At 39.8% G+C, this 15,777-nt stretch overlaps 1 protein-coding gene across 3 annotated transcripts in view; it reads left to right on the top strand.

Moving 5' to 3' along the window:
* The window catches only part of DNAJC12 (DnaJ heat shock protein family (Hsp40) member C12), a 51,152-nt gene that overhangs the window by 17,367 nt on the left and 18,008 nt on the right, over positions 1-15,777 (top strand). For all 3 annotated transcript variants that reach the window (XM_072756143.1, XM_026003485.2, XM_072756142.1), the window contains exon 3: positions 2,431-2,509. In XM_072756143.1, coding sequence (XP_072612244.1) covers positions 2,431-2,509 — 79 coding nt within the window. The remainder of the gene's footprint in view (positions 1-2,430; positions 2,510-15,777) is intronic.

The following is a 15,777-nucleotide window of genomic DNA, read 5'->3' as shown; positions in this document are numbered from 1 at the left end:
CTAGTATTTTATTTTATTTATTTTATTATTATTATTATTTTTAATAATAAATTTATTTTTTATTGGTGTTCAATTTGCCAACATACAGAATAACACCCAGTGCTCATCCCATCAAGTGCCCCCCTCAGTGCCCGTCACCCATTCACCCCCGCCCCCCGTCCTCCTCCCCTTCTACCACCCCTAGTTCGTTTCCCAGAGTTAGGAGTCTTTATGTTCTGTCTCCCTTTCTGATATTTCCTACCCATTTCTTCTCCCTTCCCTTCTATTCCCTTTCACTATTATTTATATTCCCCAAATGAATGAGAACATATAATGTTTGTCCTTCTCCGATTGACTTATTTCACTCAGCATAATACCCTCCAGTTCCATCCACGTTGAAGCAAATGGTGGGTATTTGTCATTTCTAATGGCTGAGTAATAAAAATTTAAACTCGATCCTGGGACTCCAGGGTCATGCCTTGAGCTGAAGGCAGATGATCAACCGCTGAGCTACCCAGGCATCCCTTAATTACAGTTTTTTTTTAAAAGATTTTTTTAAAATTTACCTATTCATGAGAGACACACAGAGAGAGGCAGAGACACAGGCAGAGGGAGAAGCAGGCTCCTTGCAGGGAGCCTGATGTGGGACTCAATCCCAGATCTCCAGGATCACACCCTAGGCTGAAGGCAGACGCTAAACCGCTGAGCCACCGGGGCTGCCCCTTAATTACAGTTCTTAACAGGAAGTCTATCCCTTCCTGTTATCCCAAGGGATTCTCAGTAGATGCTTAACAGGGAAAAGAATAGGTATTAGTCTGGGTACTTAATGTATATGCTTATCCAATACAGCCTGGCTTTATAAATGTGAAGAATTTTTTTTTGAAAATTAAAAATAACATGGAACTGATAAATTTATGTTTTTTCCATGAGTCTTATGACAATATTAAGCTGAGCTGCCTGAGAATTTGTTTCTCAAACAAGAGGTAATTTGCTTTCATTAATTTGTGGATAGTAAATATGGAACTTGATAATAGGTCCATAAAGCCTGAAGAATTCAGCCATATAAAACAGTTGAGTGGTTGAGATTATTGGATTTGAAGTCCAACTGCTTAGTTAACAAAAAATTCAGTTTTTTAATTAACTAGCTAAATGATTTCAGACAAGTTAGTTAACCACTGACCTTTGGTTTTAGCTATTATTATTGAAGTCTTACTATGATCAGGCTTTGTGTTAAATGCCTTATTTCTATTGATCATATAGTGTAAAGATGAGGAAACCAAGGCACATGGAAGTTATATAACTTGCCTAAAGTCTTGGGACAGAACTGGATTTTAAAATGAAGCAATCAGGGGCGCCTGGGTGGCCCAGTCAGTTAAACATCTGCCTTCATCTTGGGTCAGGATCTCAGGGTCTTGGGATCCAGCCCCACATTGGATTCCCTGCTTCTCCCTCCACCCCTCCCCACCGCTTGTGTTCTTTCTCTCTCAAATAAATAAATAAAATCTTAAAAAAAAAATAAAACAAGCCACATAACCACTGTTGTCTTCTGCTGCTGTCATTGGAATTCAAGTAACAAAGACAGGTTGATGATGAAGTATAACAAAGATTAGAGGGCTGAGTGAAATCAAATCAAATCAAAATACCTCTCAAGCTTCATGTTAGTTTGGGCTCAAGTTTCTTTTTCCCCCCAATCAAAATCTCTAGCCACACTGTTAGTTGGTAACGTAATTAACAGATTTGAATTCTGTCCTTTTTAAAAAATCATGAAATTCTTTTTTTTTTAATTTTTATTTATTTATGATAGTCACAGAGAGAGAGAGAGGCAGAGACAAAGGCGGAGGGAGAAGCAGGCTCCATGCACCAGGAGCCTGATATGGGATTCGATCCCGGGTCTCCAGGATTGCGCCCTGGGCCAAAGGCAGGCACCAAACCGCTGCGCCACCCAGGGATCCCCATGAAATTTTTAATAAAGAAAATGGAGGGGGCAAAAGGCGAAAGAGGGAATTTTATAATGGATAATTTATAAACTAGACAGGCATCCTTGAATAATGAATGATGGCTAAGCATCTTTTGAAGAAGTCAGATGATGAAAAAACATGAAGAACTCAGATGAGTGAATATGTCTAAATTTATGTATTCTTAAGATAAACCCTTCTATTTTTGACATTTAAATATATTAAGCTCACAGGTGTCTTGGGCTATCATCTAAATGCAGTAGCAAATTAAATTGTGATCATGGACTACTGTTTGCATAGAAGTTTTTATTGGGTGCTTTCTGAGTTTCATTATGGAGGAAATTATTTCTTAGAGTAAAAAGTCAAAATACAAATATAAGGATCAAAATAAAATGTTGGGTTGATCATGGCTGTTTTGAGAAGGAATGATGCCCAACTTCTTCCTTTATGCCATTTAAGCTGGATTCCTTATTTTAAACATCGATTTTTGTTTTAGGTTGAACAAATCCTGGCAGAATTTAAAGTCAGAGCTTTGGAATGTCACCCTGACAAGCATCCTGAAAACTCCAAAGCTGGTAAATATTTAATAATATCTGTTTTCCACGAAAATGAATAGCATCTAGAACCAAAAGCTACTGAATAGTAACTTAATTTCCTTTTGTATGTTATGCTCAAACTTATTCTTTCATTCAATACCAAAGAATGTTTTTGCACTATTGGGTGGCAGGAGGGGAGGGACCTTATAGGGTCTTTTTTCCAATAGCATTTAGCATCCATTTTTCTTTTGCCCTAACATGCTACTTCCTGGTTTAAAATTTATCCATTTTATGCTTTAATTCACCAGCTCTTGATGTTAACATATCTTAAGTATGTTTGTAACCAAGTGATTGTCTTAATGAGAACTTTGTTGTATTTTCTTCATTCTTGGGGAACTGAATATGTCTATATGTAACCTGAAAACATATACATACTTTTGTTTTTTTCTTTATCATAATTTAAGTTCCATTATCATAAATTTTGACATCAAAGGTTTGCCTGGGTTGCTCAGTTGGTTAAGCAGCTGCCTTCGACTCAGGTCATGATCCTAGGGTTCTGAGATTGAGCCCCCCTGCTAAGCAGGGAGCCTATTTCTCCCTCTCCCCCCATGCTCATGCTCTCTCTCTTTCTCTCTCTCTCTCTTGCTATCTATCTCTCTCTGTCAACTAAATAAATACAATCTTCAAAGGAAAACATGAATTTTGACATAAAGCCTTTTGTGTATCTTGGCTTGAATTAATACGAATCAGCCTGTCTCCCTCCTGCTCCTCTTCTATTTCTCTCTTTCCTTTTAGAGCCAAACTTCCTGAAAAAGAAGTTCACTGTTGATATCTCTATTTTCCTTTACCAATTTTCAATTTATCCCAGTCTGACTTCCTCCTCACCTTTCTTAGAAGTGGCTCTAATAGTCACTGAGGACTTCCTGGCTGCCAAATCCAACAGTTACTTTTTAGTTTTTATCTTCCCTGTGTTTGCATCAGAAATTGGCACTGTTGATCATGTCTGTTTGAATCACCCTTTTCTCTTAGATACCAACATACATGCTCATACTTTTCCTCCAAACTCTTGGGCTGCTCTTTGTTGTGACTCCTTCTCAATTCTGCCCTAAGTTTCCCTCCTAAATTCTTTTGGACTTACTCCCCACTTTCTCTCTGGAGTCTTGTCCAAATCTGTAGTTTCAATCAGTGGATATTTGTTAATGGCTCCCAAATCTGTCATTAACTTGGTTCTCATTCCTATCTTCAGATTCTAGTTTTGACTGCTTCTTAGACATCTCCATTTGGAGATGTTCCAAAGTCACCCTGTCAGAAATTGAACTCATTGTTTTCCTCTCACTCTAAAATCTTGCTTATTTTTCTGTTTCCCCATCTTTTATTTATTTATTTATTTATTATTTGTTTATTATTATTTTTTTTTCCCTGTTAATGGCACCAGTATCCATTCAGTTGTTCAAGCAGAAACCCATCTCCTTTCTCTCCCCTATGTCTATATCCGGTCAATTACCAAATCCTGGTGATTTTCCTTCCACATTTCTCTCCTGGAGGTCCTCTTCCCTCCATCTTCACAGTCCCAAGAGTAGTGAGTTTATCATTTCATGCCTGGATCTCTACATCACTCCTCTAATAGCTTCACCGTACAGGTAGTGGATTTCTTTTTAATCATGGAAAAAATGAAATATTTAATAGGTACAAAAAGGCATAAGAATACTATAGCAAATGCCCATATATGTACACCTAGCTTAAAGCTTTACTCATGCAGGGGCACCTGGGTGGCTCAGTTGGTTAAGCCTCTGACTCTTGGTTTTGGCTCAGATTGGTGGGGGAGGGGGGGTGTTGAGCCTCACATTGGGCTCTGTGCTGAGCATGGAACTTGCTTAGGATTCTCTCTCTCCTTCTCCCTCTGCCCCTCTCCACTTGCACATGCATGCTGTCTGTCTCTCTAAACAAACAAACAAACAAACAAACAAACAAACACACAAACAAGAACTTTATGAATGCAGTTGAAGTCTTTTGTGTATTTCTACCCTGATTTTATCCTCAGGGTGGGTAATACTATCTTAAATTAGATGATTGTATTTACTGTATGTGCATACTATAGGTTTGTGTGTTGTATGTATATGTATATGACTTTTCTATAAGGAAAATATGATTAAGACCCATCTTTTTTTTTTTAAGATTTTATTTATTTATGCATGAGAGACAGAGAGAGAGGCAGAGAACACAGGCAGAGGGAGAAGCAGGCTCCACGCAGGGAGCCCAAAATGGGACTTGATCCTGGGTCTCCAGGATTCCACCCTGGGCCGAAGGTGGTGCTAAACCACTGAGCCACCAGGGCTGCCCTGATTAAGACCTGTCTTAATCCACATTGCACAAATGATAAGATCCAAACTCCTCTTCACTAGAAAAGTCATCTGTAGCATTAAAGCTCTTTATTAATTTTCTCTGGAAATCATTTATCCCTTTGATTTGTATAACCAGGTCATTTTCTAATATATGGAGTCATTTTTTGTTAGACTTAACTATTACTTTTGCTCATTTGATTTTTACTCTTTTTATTAAGGCATAGTTTGTTTAAGGCAACGTGAACAGACCGTAAATATACACTTGATACATTTTTGTCTATATAACCAGTTTAACCACTGCTCAGAGGAATATGTGGAATATTTCTGGCACCCCAGAGGTCCCTTTTCACATCCTCTTCAAAGTCAGCATCCTTTCCATTTTTGGATCTCTATTATCATTGATTAGTTTTGTGTGGCTTTGACTTTCACACAAATGGAATACAGTATATACTCCTTTGGGTGTGACTTCTTTTGCTCTACATTATGTCTGTGATATTTGCCCATTTTGTACATGTAGTAATAGTTCCTTCTTTGTCATTGCTGGGCCTATAGATAGCCCCTTCATGTGCTCTCTACCTCTCCCCATCTCTCCATTTCCACCACTATGCCCACAACCCCATGTTTCTGCCACACAGCCTTGGCTCTGTTTTCGACTCTTCAGAACTTTTATTCTTTAGAGACAGAGAGAGAGTGAGCACATCTGTTGAGGGGCTTAGGGGGTGAGGGGAGGGGCAGAAGAAGAGAGAATCTTAAGCAGGCTGCACCCCTAGCACAGAGCCTGATGCAGGGCTTGATCCTATGACCCTGGGAGATCAAGACCTGACCCAAAGTCCAGAGATGGACACTTAACCAACTGAGCCACCCAGGTGCCCTGCACTTCAGACCTTTATGCCTGCTGCTTCCTCTGTCTGGCTCCCTCTGAGGCTTGCACACCTCGCTGCTTTGCTTTGATTGTTTAGGTTATGCTCCTGTGTCAGGTTTCAGCTTAGCCATCACTTCCTTTGGGAAATCGTGTGGCCCAGCTACCCAGAGCACCCTATACGACAGGCAGCAAACTGTGTATCATGCCATCTCCTTATTGCGTATTTGCTTGTTAGTCATAATGAAAACTCAGTAAGACAGGCTTCCTGCTATCTTGTTCACAGTAATATGCCCGACACCTCATAGAGCACCTACTACCATGGAGGACACTTACTTTGTGCACATCATTTATTGAATGACTTAATGAATGAGTTCCTGAACATTTATTTAGGAAACATATTAATTACCTCTTTGAACTAGAGTTACTATTAAGGTAGACATCCTGGAGCACCTGGTGGCTCAGTTGGTTGAGCAGCCAGCTCTTCATTTTGGCTCAGGTCATGTTCTTGGAGTTCTGGGATTAAGTCTGCATGGGGCTCCGAGCTCAGTGGGGAGTCTGCCTGAGGAATTTCTCTCTCCTTTCTCAGCCTCTCCTCCTCCAGCTTGCACTCTTTCTCAGATAAATAAATCTTTAAAAAAAGATAGATGCCCTAACATAAAAGTATAGAAATTTGATAAACACTTAAAAACAACCACTACCCCAGGTTATTCTTTAACTGGATTCTTTTCCAGGAAAAGCATGTCTGTGAGTTGTTTCTCTGTCCTTGACAAACAGTTTCTATTTGGGATACACAATGAATCACTGGGCAATCATTGCCATTTCTGGTTGTCATAGTGATGGGAGTTTTCATGTATGGGCTATCTCATGGCTTCTTGTTCAGAAAAACACTGAACTGTAAATATTGTTTAAAATGATAGGTACACAGACATCATATCCTCCCCTGTCAGGCTTGCAGTTGATAGAGGATTCAACCTGTGGGTAGAAATTATTTTCAAATCTGTTTAAGCACCCATTTACTCAATTTGAATTAATATGACTTTCTGAAAATTTAAGTGGTTTTTTATAACACTTGAAGAAGGATTAAGGGTACTGATAACAGTATTTTAAAATATATATATATATATTTTTATTTATGATAGTCACAGAGAGAGAGAGAGAGGCAGAGACACAGGCAGAGGGAGAAGCAGGCTCCATGCACCGGGAGCCCGACGTGGGACTCGATCCCAGGGCTCCAGGATCGCGCCCTGGGCCAAAGGCAGGCGCCAAACTGCTGCGCCACCCAGGGATCCCTAGTATTTTAAAATATTAAATGGAGTACCTGGGTGGCTTAGTTGGTTAAATGTCTGACTTTGGTTTCAGCTCAGGTTATGATCTCAGGGTTGTGAGATCAAGCCCTGCCTCGAGCTCTGCGCTCAGCAGGGAGTCTTCTTGAGATTGTCTACCTCTCCCTCTCTCTCTGTCCCAATCCTGCTCCCGTGTGTGTGTTCTCTCTCCTCAGATAAAATATATACATCTTTTTTTAAAAAATATTTTATTTATTTATTCATGAGAGAGAGAGAGAGGCAGAGACATGGACAGAGGGAGAAGCAGGTTCCATGCAGGAAGCCTGATGTGGGACTCAGTCCTGGGACCCCTGGATCATGACCTGAGCTGAAGGCAGACCATCAACTGCTGAGCCACTCAGCCATCTCAAATATATACATCTTTTAAAAAATAAATAAAATATTAAAAATTCACCCAGATGCTGAATTTTATTTTTTATTATTTTATTTTATTTTTTAAAAAGATTTATTTATTTATGAGAGAGAGAGAGAGAGAGAGAGAGAGAAAGAGAGAGAGGCAGAGACACAGGAGGAGGGAGAAGCAGGCTCCATGCCAGAAGCCCGACGCAGGACTCGATCCCGGGGACTCCAGGATCGCGCCCTGGGCCAAAGGCAGGCGGTAAACCGCTGAGCCACCCAGGGATCCCTTATTTTATTTTTTAACTCATGAGAGACACAGAGAAAGAGAGGCAGAGACATAGGCAGAGGGAGAAGCAAGGTCCCTGTAAGGAGCCTGATGTGGGACTCGATCTCTGGCCACAAGATCATGCCCTGAGCTGAAGGCAGATGCTCAACCACTGAGCCACCCAGGTGTCCCCAGATACTGAATTTTAGTTTGGCAGAAATCCAGAATATGTTGGGTAGATTTTGAAACATATTTCATCGAAGTGAAAGCTTATAGAGCAACTGCTTGTAGGAGAAATTACATTGGTGTAGTCCATTAAGTGTAGTCTCAGTCATTTCCAATGAAATTACTAATTTGTTAGCATGATGGAGTGGTAGATATGGAACACAGTCTTGTCTGTCTGGATTGCTTCTAGCTCCAATTGATGAGCTAATTGACCTTGGGCAATCTCTTTGAGCCTCAGCATTCTCATAGGAAAAGTGGTAGACTAGTAGTATATTGCTTCATGCATCTGATGTGAAGACTAAATGAGGTATCTTGCATGCAAGAATAGCTCAATGAATGTTGGCAATTATGAATCAGTGGACTTTCTTTTCTTATTTTTACGCAGCATTCCAAGATAAAATTTTTTTTCTTAGAGAAAAAAATCGTATGTGCATCTATGCACAAAAGTGGGATGGGTGGGCAGGGGGTGCTGGCAGTCTCCACACCCATTATGGAGCTCAGTAGGGCTCAATCTCATGAACCTGAGATCATGACCTGAGGCAAAATCAAAAGTTGGAGGCTTAAAACGACAGACACCCAGGCCCCCACAACAGAAAAATTTAATAAAATGGGATAGTTCTCTTTTTTGTAAGTAAACATTACCTCTTTCTCCTTTTCATTTTTTTTTTTTAATTCTAAATTCTAGGATTTTAGACTTTTAGAAATCTCTTCTTCTCTTCAGGTGTCAGTGATGTAGGCAGGACTACTTTCTATGCTATAGAAATTATGTCACTGAGTTAAAAGCTCCTGCTTGGGGATCCCTGGGTGGCTCAATGGTTTGGCACCTGCCTTTGGCCCAGGGTGCAGTCCTGGAGTCCCGGGGTCGAGTCCTGTGTCGGGCTCCCGGCATGGAGCCTGCTTCTTCCCTTGCCTGTGTCTCTGCCTTTCTCTCTGTCTCTCTCTATGTCTATCATGAATAAATAAATAAATGAATCTTTAAAAAAAAAAAAAAAAGCTCTTGCTCATGCCAGTCCTGTGTGTACACATGATGGTAACTGTTTCAGGCCAATGCTTTAGTAACTTCTCTCCAACCTGGAAGAAAGGGATTTCAGACTAAAATAAGGATCTGTGAGATGGTATTTTTTGTTATTTATTTGTAGGCTTCAAAGACATGTGGATAGTTGAAGGAGAGCTCCTTGTCCTTGCTAACTGATACCTTTCCATGTCTCTATGCTTTCCCACTTTAAAAATTATTGCTTTTTTCCCCTTTGAATAAAAATAGCATACAGTAATAAATAATCTTGAAAGTGGAAGTCTGTTCTTATCATTCCCTGCCAGAGAACCACTATTAACAGTGGTATATTTTCCTCCAGGTTTTTTTCTTTTTTTTTTCCTCCAGGTTTTTTTCAAAGCATTTTTCTGACATCATATTTTTATTAATATTTTTCAAGTAATTGTAAGAGGCCTACATTTAAGGTACGACTATAATAATACAAATTCTATTGTGAAATACGATGTTTAAAGAACCTCTGTATTTTCAGAGTAGACCTAGGAGTTAAAAAGGAATGTCTCTCAGAGGTCCTAGCATCATTTGCTCATACAAGCTTGTAAATGAGAGCTCTCTTCCCAGAACTGGTAAATGTTTATCTTGTGTGACTCATTTTGTTAGCTGATATATTAAAGGACAAATATGAACACAATCTCATTTTTATTAAAGGTGGTAGAGAGGATGGAACAAGGAAAGGCCACTGATCAAGAAAGATAAAGTATTTTAGCTTTCTGCTTATCAATTGTTGTTAAGGGATTGATATCAGAATAATCCCAAGCAGGCTTCTTTCATTCTGGAGACTCTGGAAAACAGGCTAGGAATAATGTGCAAAGAAAAAGTGACTCATAGATAAATATGTAAATCTTTATAAATGCTGCTGTAATAGTAACTGGCGTGTGCATCCATGGTGATAATTTAATGAGCTTTTTATTCCCGTTGGAAAAAGTGACATCTTATTTGTACAGTGGGATATTTAATTGTTGTCAGCAGTAGGAAGGATTAGTCACTGGAGTGAGCTGCTATGGCAAGATGCTGCTTATTAGTTTGTTTAGTTTCTTATAGCTTTCATTAGCTCCATCTTTAAAGTCTTCCCTTTAACCCACTAATCACTACCACCTCCAGTGGTCATATTAAATAGTTAATGGCGGGGCAGCCCTGGTGGCTCAGCGGTTTAGCACCGCCTTCAGCCCAGGGCCTGATCCTGGAGACTCGGGATCTAGTCCCACGTTGGGCTCCCTGCGCAGAGCCTGCTTCTCCCTTTGCTTGTGTCTCTGCGCCTCTCCTCTCTCTCTCTCTCTCTCTCTCTCTCTGTGTCTCTCATGAATGGATGAATAAAATCTTTTTTTTTCAAAAAATAGTTAATGGCCTATTAGATACTGTGCTGTCCAGCTTTGAAGCAGGGTCTTGGAGAAACCCTGCTGTGGCAAGGAGTATCTCTGGTTGCTGGGGAAACAGTTAAAATGGTGGTGTTCGGAGGACTGGGGTTCAGGAATAGCAATTCTTTACCACCTGGGGTACAGAAGTACTTCAGTATTTTCAATACTGTCAGTACCGACTGTACATTTGCCACAACAATGGTTTGAGAGACTCTTGACTACTTCTAAGGGTTCTTTTTTTTTTTTAAGATTTTATTTATTTATTTATTTTGAGAGAGAATGAGAGAGACAGAGAGAGAGAGAGAGAGAGAATGCATGAGTGCATGCAAGCAGGGTGAAGGGCAAAGGGAGAGGGAGAGAGAGAGAACCTCAAGCAGACTCACACTGACCATGGAGCAGGGTGCAGGGCTAAACCCCACGACCTTGGGATCATGACCCTGAGCTGGAAACAAGATTCAAGTGCTTAAGCAACTGAGCCACCCAGGCATCCTTCACCATGAGGTATTTTTGAACACTATCAGGGCAATTTAAGTTAGTTTTCCCACTGATGGTATTAAAATATTCCTAATTCACAAAATATTTAAATGATATGTGTCATTTCTTTGGTGATTGGCACTCAAGGGAGTAGCACTGTATATAGAAAGATAAAGATATATTCACATTCAAAATAGGAAGCATTCACTCATTGATTCATTGAACAAAGACTTTTTTGAGCACCTGCCATACTGTTTCTGTGCAAAGGATACAACAGAGAACAAAACAGATAAAGCCTCTGTTTTCACAGAGTTTGTATTCTGGTTGAGGAGACAGATCATAAAAAAATTACACAATGGCTGAGGGCAAGTATTATAAAGAAAAATAATGCAAGTCAAGGGAGATAAAGGCATGGGCTGGTAGGCAGTCATTTTATATATCATAGTCAGGGAAGACCCCCTCTACCAGACAGCATTTGAGATGACATCTGAAGGAAGTCAGCTATATGAATGCCTGAGTTTAAAAGTATTCTTTATAGAAAGGACAGTAAGTGCCAAGGTCCTAGGGCTGGAGTGTGCTTGGTGTACTCAAGATGTATCAGGGGAGATCCTATAGCTGTAGCAAAAGGAGATGGGGAAAGTAGAAGAAAATGAGGTCAGAGAAGGAAGAGAAGGTAGAGGGTGGCAGAGCATGTCAGAACTATTAGCCATGCCACTGATGGTAGAGATTTTCACTTTTACTCTAAGAGAAGTGGGAAGTCATTAAAAGTCATTTTGAGCAGAGGAGCAATGTTGTTTTTTAAAAGATCTCTCTGACTGCTGTGTAGTAAGCAGACTGAGGCAAAGTCAGGGAGATCAGTTGAGAACCTAGTATAATACTCCAACCAAGAGAAGATGGTGGTTTGAACGAGAATGATGGTAGTGGAAGTGGCCATAACGGGTCAGATCTTAGATATATTTTAAAAGTAGAGCCAATAGAGTTTGCTAAGGGATTAGAAATGAGATGTGAGAGTAAAAGTCAAGGATGACTCCAAGAAAACTACTGAAATATTTTCTGACTTCCCAAACAGAACTAGTCTTGCCTCGATATCACCTTGTAATTGAAATGATTTGTTTATATGTCTGCTTCCTTACTAGACTCTGAGGTTCTCAAGGGCAAAAATTGGATGTTATTGGTGAATGGTTACATTTTATTAGCCCTGGAGGTGGAGGAGAAAGTGGGGGTTGGAAGGTAACATCCATTGCAGGAAAATGGAAGGAGGAGAAAGGCAGTCAAGTGGAGAGAACCAGCTGGGGAACCTGGCAGGCTTGGTTTGATTTGTGTCTCCATACCTTGAAATTTTGAGACTTTGGGAAAGTTACATCAACTTCTTCAGTCTTGGATTCTGTAAGATGGGAATAATAATAATAATAATAATAATAATAATATCCACCTTATATGATTATTATGAAAAAGAAAGAAACCCTGTACTCATTAGCAATTATTTCCCATTTCCCCCTGCCCAACCCCTGGTAACCATAATCTGCTTACTCTCTACAGATTCACCTATTTTTTAAAAAGATTTATTTATTTATTTTAGAGAAGGAGGAGGGGCAGAGGGAGAGGGAGACAAAGAGAATCTCAAGCAGACTCCCTACTGATCATGGAGCCTGACTGGGGGGCTTGATCCCACAACCCTGAGATCATGACCTGAGCTGAAATTAAGAGTTGGATGGATAACCAGCTGAGCCACCCAGGTGCCCCTCATTTATTCTGCATATTTTATATCAATGGAATCATACAATATGTGGCCTTTTGTGAGTGCTGTCTTTCATTTATTAGAGTGTTTTCAAGGCTCATCCATTTTGTTGGATATATCAGTACTTCATTTATTTTGTAGCTGAATGATAATTTCATTATATCTGTGTACCACATTTGTTTATCCAACTAGCAATTGATGGAAATTTGAGTTGTTTTGACTTCACGGCTAGTATAAATAATATTACTATGGCCATTCACATATAGGTTTTTGTGTGGACATATGTTTTCAATTCTCCTGAGTATATATTTAGGGTTGGAATTCTTTTTTTTTTTAAAGACTTTATTTATTTATTCATGAGAGACACAGAGAGAGAGGGGCAGAGACACAGGCAGAGGGAGAAGCAGGCTCCATGCAGAGAGCCTGATGCAGGACCCAACCCCGGGACTCCAGGATCATGACCTGAGCTGAAGGAGGCGCTAAACCGCTGAGCCACCCAGGCGTCCCAAGGTTGGAATTCTTGGGTCATGTGTCAACTCCATGTTTAATATTTTGAAGAACTGCTAAACTTTTTCAAAGCAGTACACTGTTTTACAATCCTATCTGCAATGCACAAGGCTTCAAATTTCACCATATCCTCATCAACACTTGTTATTATCTACCTTTTTATTTTAGCCATTCTAGTGATTATGAAATGGATGTATCTCACTGTGGTTTTGATATGTATTTTCCCAATGACTAGTGATGAACATTTTCTCGTGTGCTTAGTGCCCATTTGTTTATCTTCTTTGGAGAAATGTCTATCCAAATCCTTTACTAACTTTTATTTTTTTTATTTTTTAAAAGATTTTATTTATTTATTCATGAGTGTCAGAGAGAGAGAAAGGGAGGGAGAGAGAGGCAGAGACACAGGCAGAGGGAGAAGCAGGCTCCATGCAAGGAGCCCGATGTGGGACTCGATCCCGGGACTCCAGGACCATACCTCAGTCCAAAGGCAGGCACTGAACTGCTGAGCCACCCAGGGATCCCCCTTTACTAACTTTTAAATTGGGCTATTAGCCTTCTTATTAAGTTATAAGAGTTCTTTATAATTTTAGATAGAAATCCCTCATCACATCTATCATTTGCAAATATTTTCTTCCATTCCATAGCTTTTCTTTTTACTTTCTTGATGATGTTCTTTGAAGTACAAAATGTTCGGTTTTGATGAAGTACAATTTTCTGGGTTTTTTTTCTTTTGTCGTTTGTGCTCTTGCTTTTGGTGTCATATATAAAGAGCTATTGCCAAATCCAAGGTCATAAACATTTATTCCTATATATTTTCTCTGAGTTTTATAGTTTTAGCTTGTACATTTAGATCTGTGATCCATTTTATCACTTCTCAGCATTTTGGTTAAGATCAAGTGCAGATCTGTGATCTATTTTGAGTTAATATTTGTATATGGTATGAGGTAGGGATCCAACTTCATTTTTTAAAAAAGTAGGTTCTATACCTTATGTGGAACCCAATTTGGGGCTTGAACTCATGACCTGAGCTGAGATTGGTTGTGGGATTGAGCCTCATGTTGGGTTCCATGCTCAGCAGGGAGTCTGCTTGAGATTCTCTCCCTCTCCCACTGCCTCTCCCTATGCGCACATGCTTTCTCTCCCTCTCTCTCTCTCTGTTGAATAAATAAATACATCTTAAAAAAATACCTGAGCTGAGATCAAGAGTTGGACACTTAATTGACTGAGCCATCAAGGCACCCCCAACTTCATTCTGTTATAGGTGTCCCAGCACCACGTGTTGAAAAGATGATTTTTTTGAAGATTTTATTTATTTATTTGAGAGAGAGAGAGAGAGAGTGCATGAGGAGAGGAAGATAAAGGGAGAGAACTCCAAGCAGACTCTGTGCTGAGTGTGGAGCCTGACACTGGGCTCAGTCCCACAACCCTGAGGTTATGACCTGAGCTGAAATAAAGAGTCAGACGCTCAGCCAACTGAGCTGTCCAGGCACTCCAAAAAGATGATTTTTTCCCCCAGTTGAATGATCTTGTAGAAAACCAGTTGGCTTTGGGTGTCTGGCTGGCTCAGTCAGTGGAACATATAACTCTTTATCTTGGGGTTGTGAGTTTGAGCCCCATGTTGAGTGTTAAGATTACTTAAAAATAAAATCTTTAAAAAAAGAAAAAAAAGAAAAAAAACAATTGACTGTAAATTTGAGGGTTTATTTCTAGACTCTCAATATCCTATTTATTTATGTTTATTCTGATGCCAGTACCACACTGTTTTCATTATTGTAGTGTTGTAGAAAGTTTTAAATTGGGAAGTGTGAGTTTTTCCAACTTTGTTTTTATTTTCTTTTTTTTTAAAATTATTTTTATTTATTTTTATTTATGATAGTCATACAGAGAGAGAGAGAGAGAGGCAGAGACACAGGCAGAGGGAGGAGCAGGCTCCATGCACCGGGAGCCCGACGTGGGATTCGATCCCGGGTCTCCAGGATCGCGCCCTGGGCCAAAGGCAGGCGCCAAACCGCTGCACCACCCAGGGATCTCTGTTTTTATTTTCTAAGTTTGTTTTGACTATCCTGAGTCCCTTGCATTGTGCATATGGATTTTTAGGATCCACTTGTCAATTTCTGCAAAAAAGGCACCTGGGATTTTTGACAGATTGCATTAAATCTATAGTGCAGTTGGAGTACCAATGTTAGGTCTTCTGATCCATGAAAGTGGAGATCTCTTTATTTATTTAGATATTTAATTTCTTTCAACAGTGTTTTATAGTTTTCAATGTATGTGAGTCTTGCAATTCTTTTGTTAACATTTTTTCTTAGTATTTTATTCTATTTTTTAAAAAAAGATTTTATTTATTTATTCATGAAAGACACACACACACACACACAGAGATAGAGACACAGGCAGAGGGAGAAGCAGGCTCCATGCCGGGAGCCTGATGTGGGACTCGATCCCGTGACTCCAGGATCATGCTGTGAGCCGAAGGCAAGCTCTAAACCACTGAGTCACCCAGGGATCCCCACAATGGCATTCTCTACTTTCTCTATATCACTATGCTCCTTCCTGCTTTAGAATCTTCATTTACACTGTTCATCTAGACTGATCACTACCCTTGCTCACAACTACCACTAGCAAAGGTAGTTTTTTCCCTAGGAGACAAAACTGAATTTTTTTTGTTCTTTATAAATGTCAATTCTTAAGTAGTTCATGTCTACTGTTCTCACCTGTATCATCAGCACCTGGACTAGCATGTGGCATATCACTGGAGCTCAGTAAAAAGAGTGGATAAACTGTGAGCCAGGCACTTTACATATGTGAT

This window comes from Vulpes vulpes, chromosome 4, assembly GCF_048418805.1.
Source record: "Vulpes vulpes isolate BD-2025 chromosome 4, VulVul3, whole genome shotgun sequence".
Lineage (NCBI taxonomy): Eukaryota > Metazoa > Chordata > Mammalia > Carnivora > Canidae > Vulpes > Vulpes vulpes.
The sequence above is the reverse complement of the archived record's forward strand: the minus strand, read 5'-3'. Positions and strand labels throughout refer to the sequence as shown.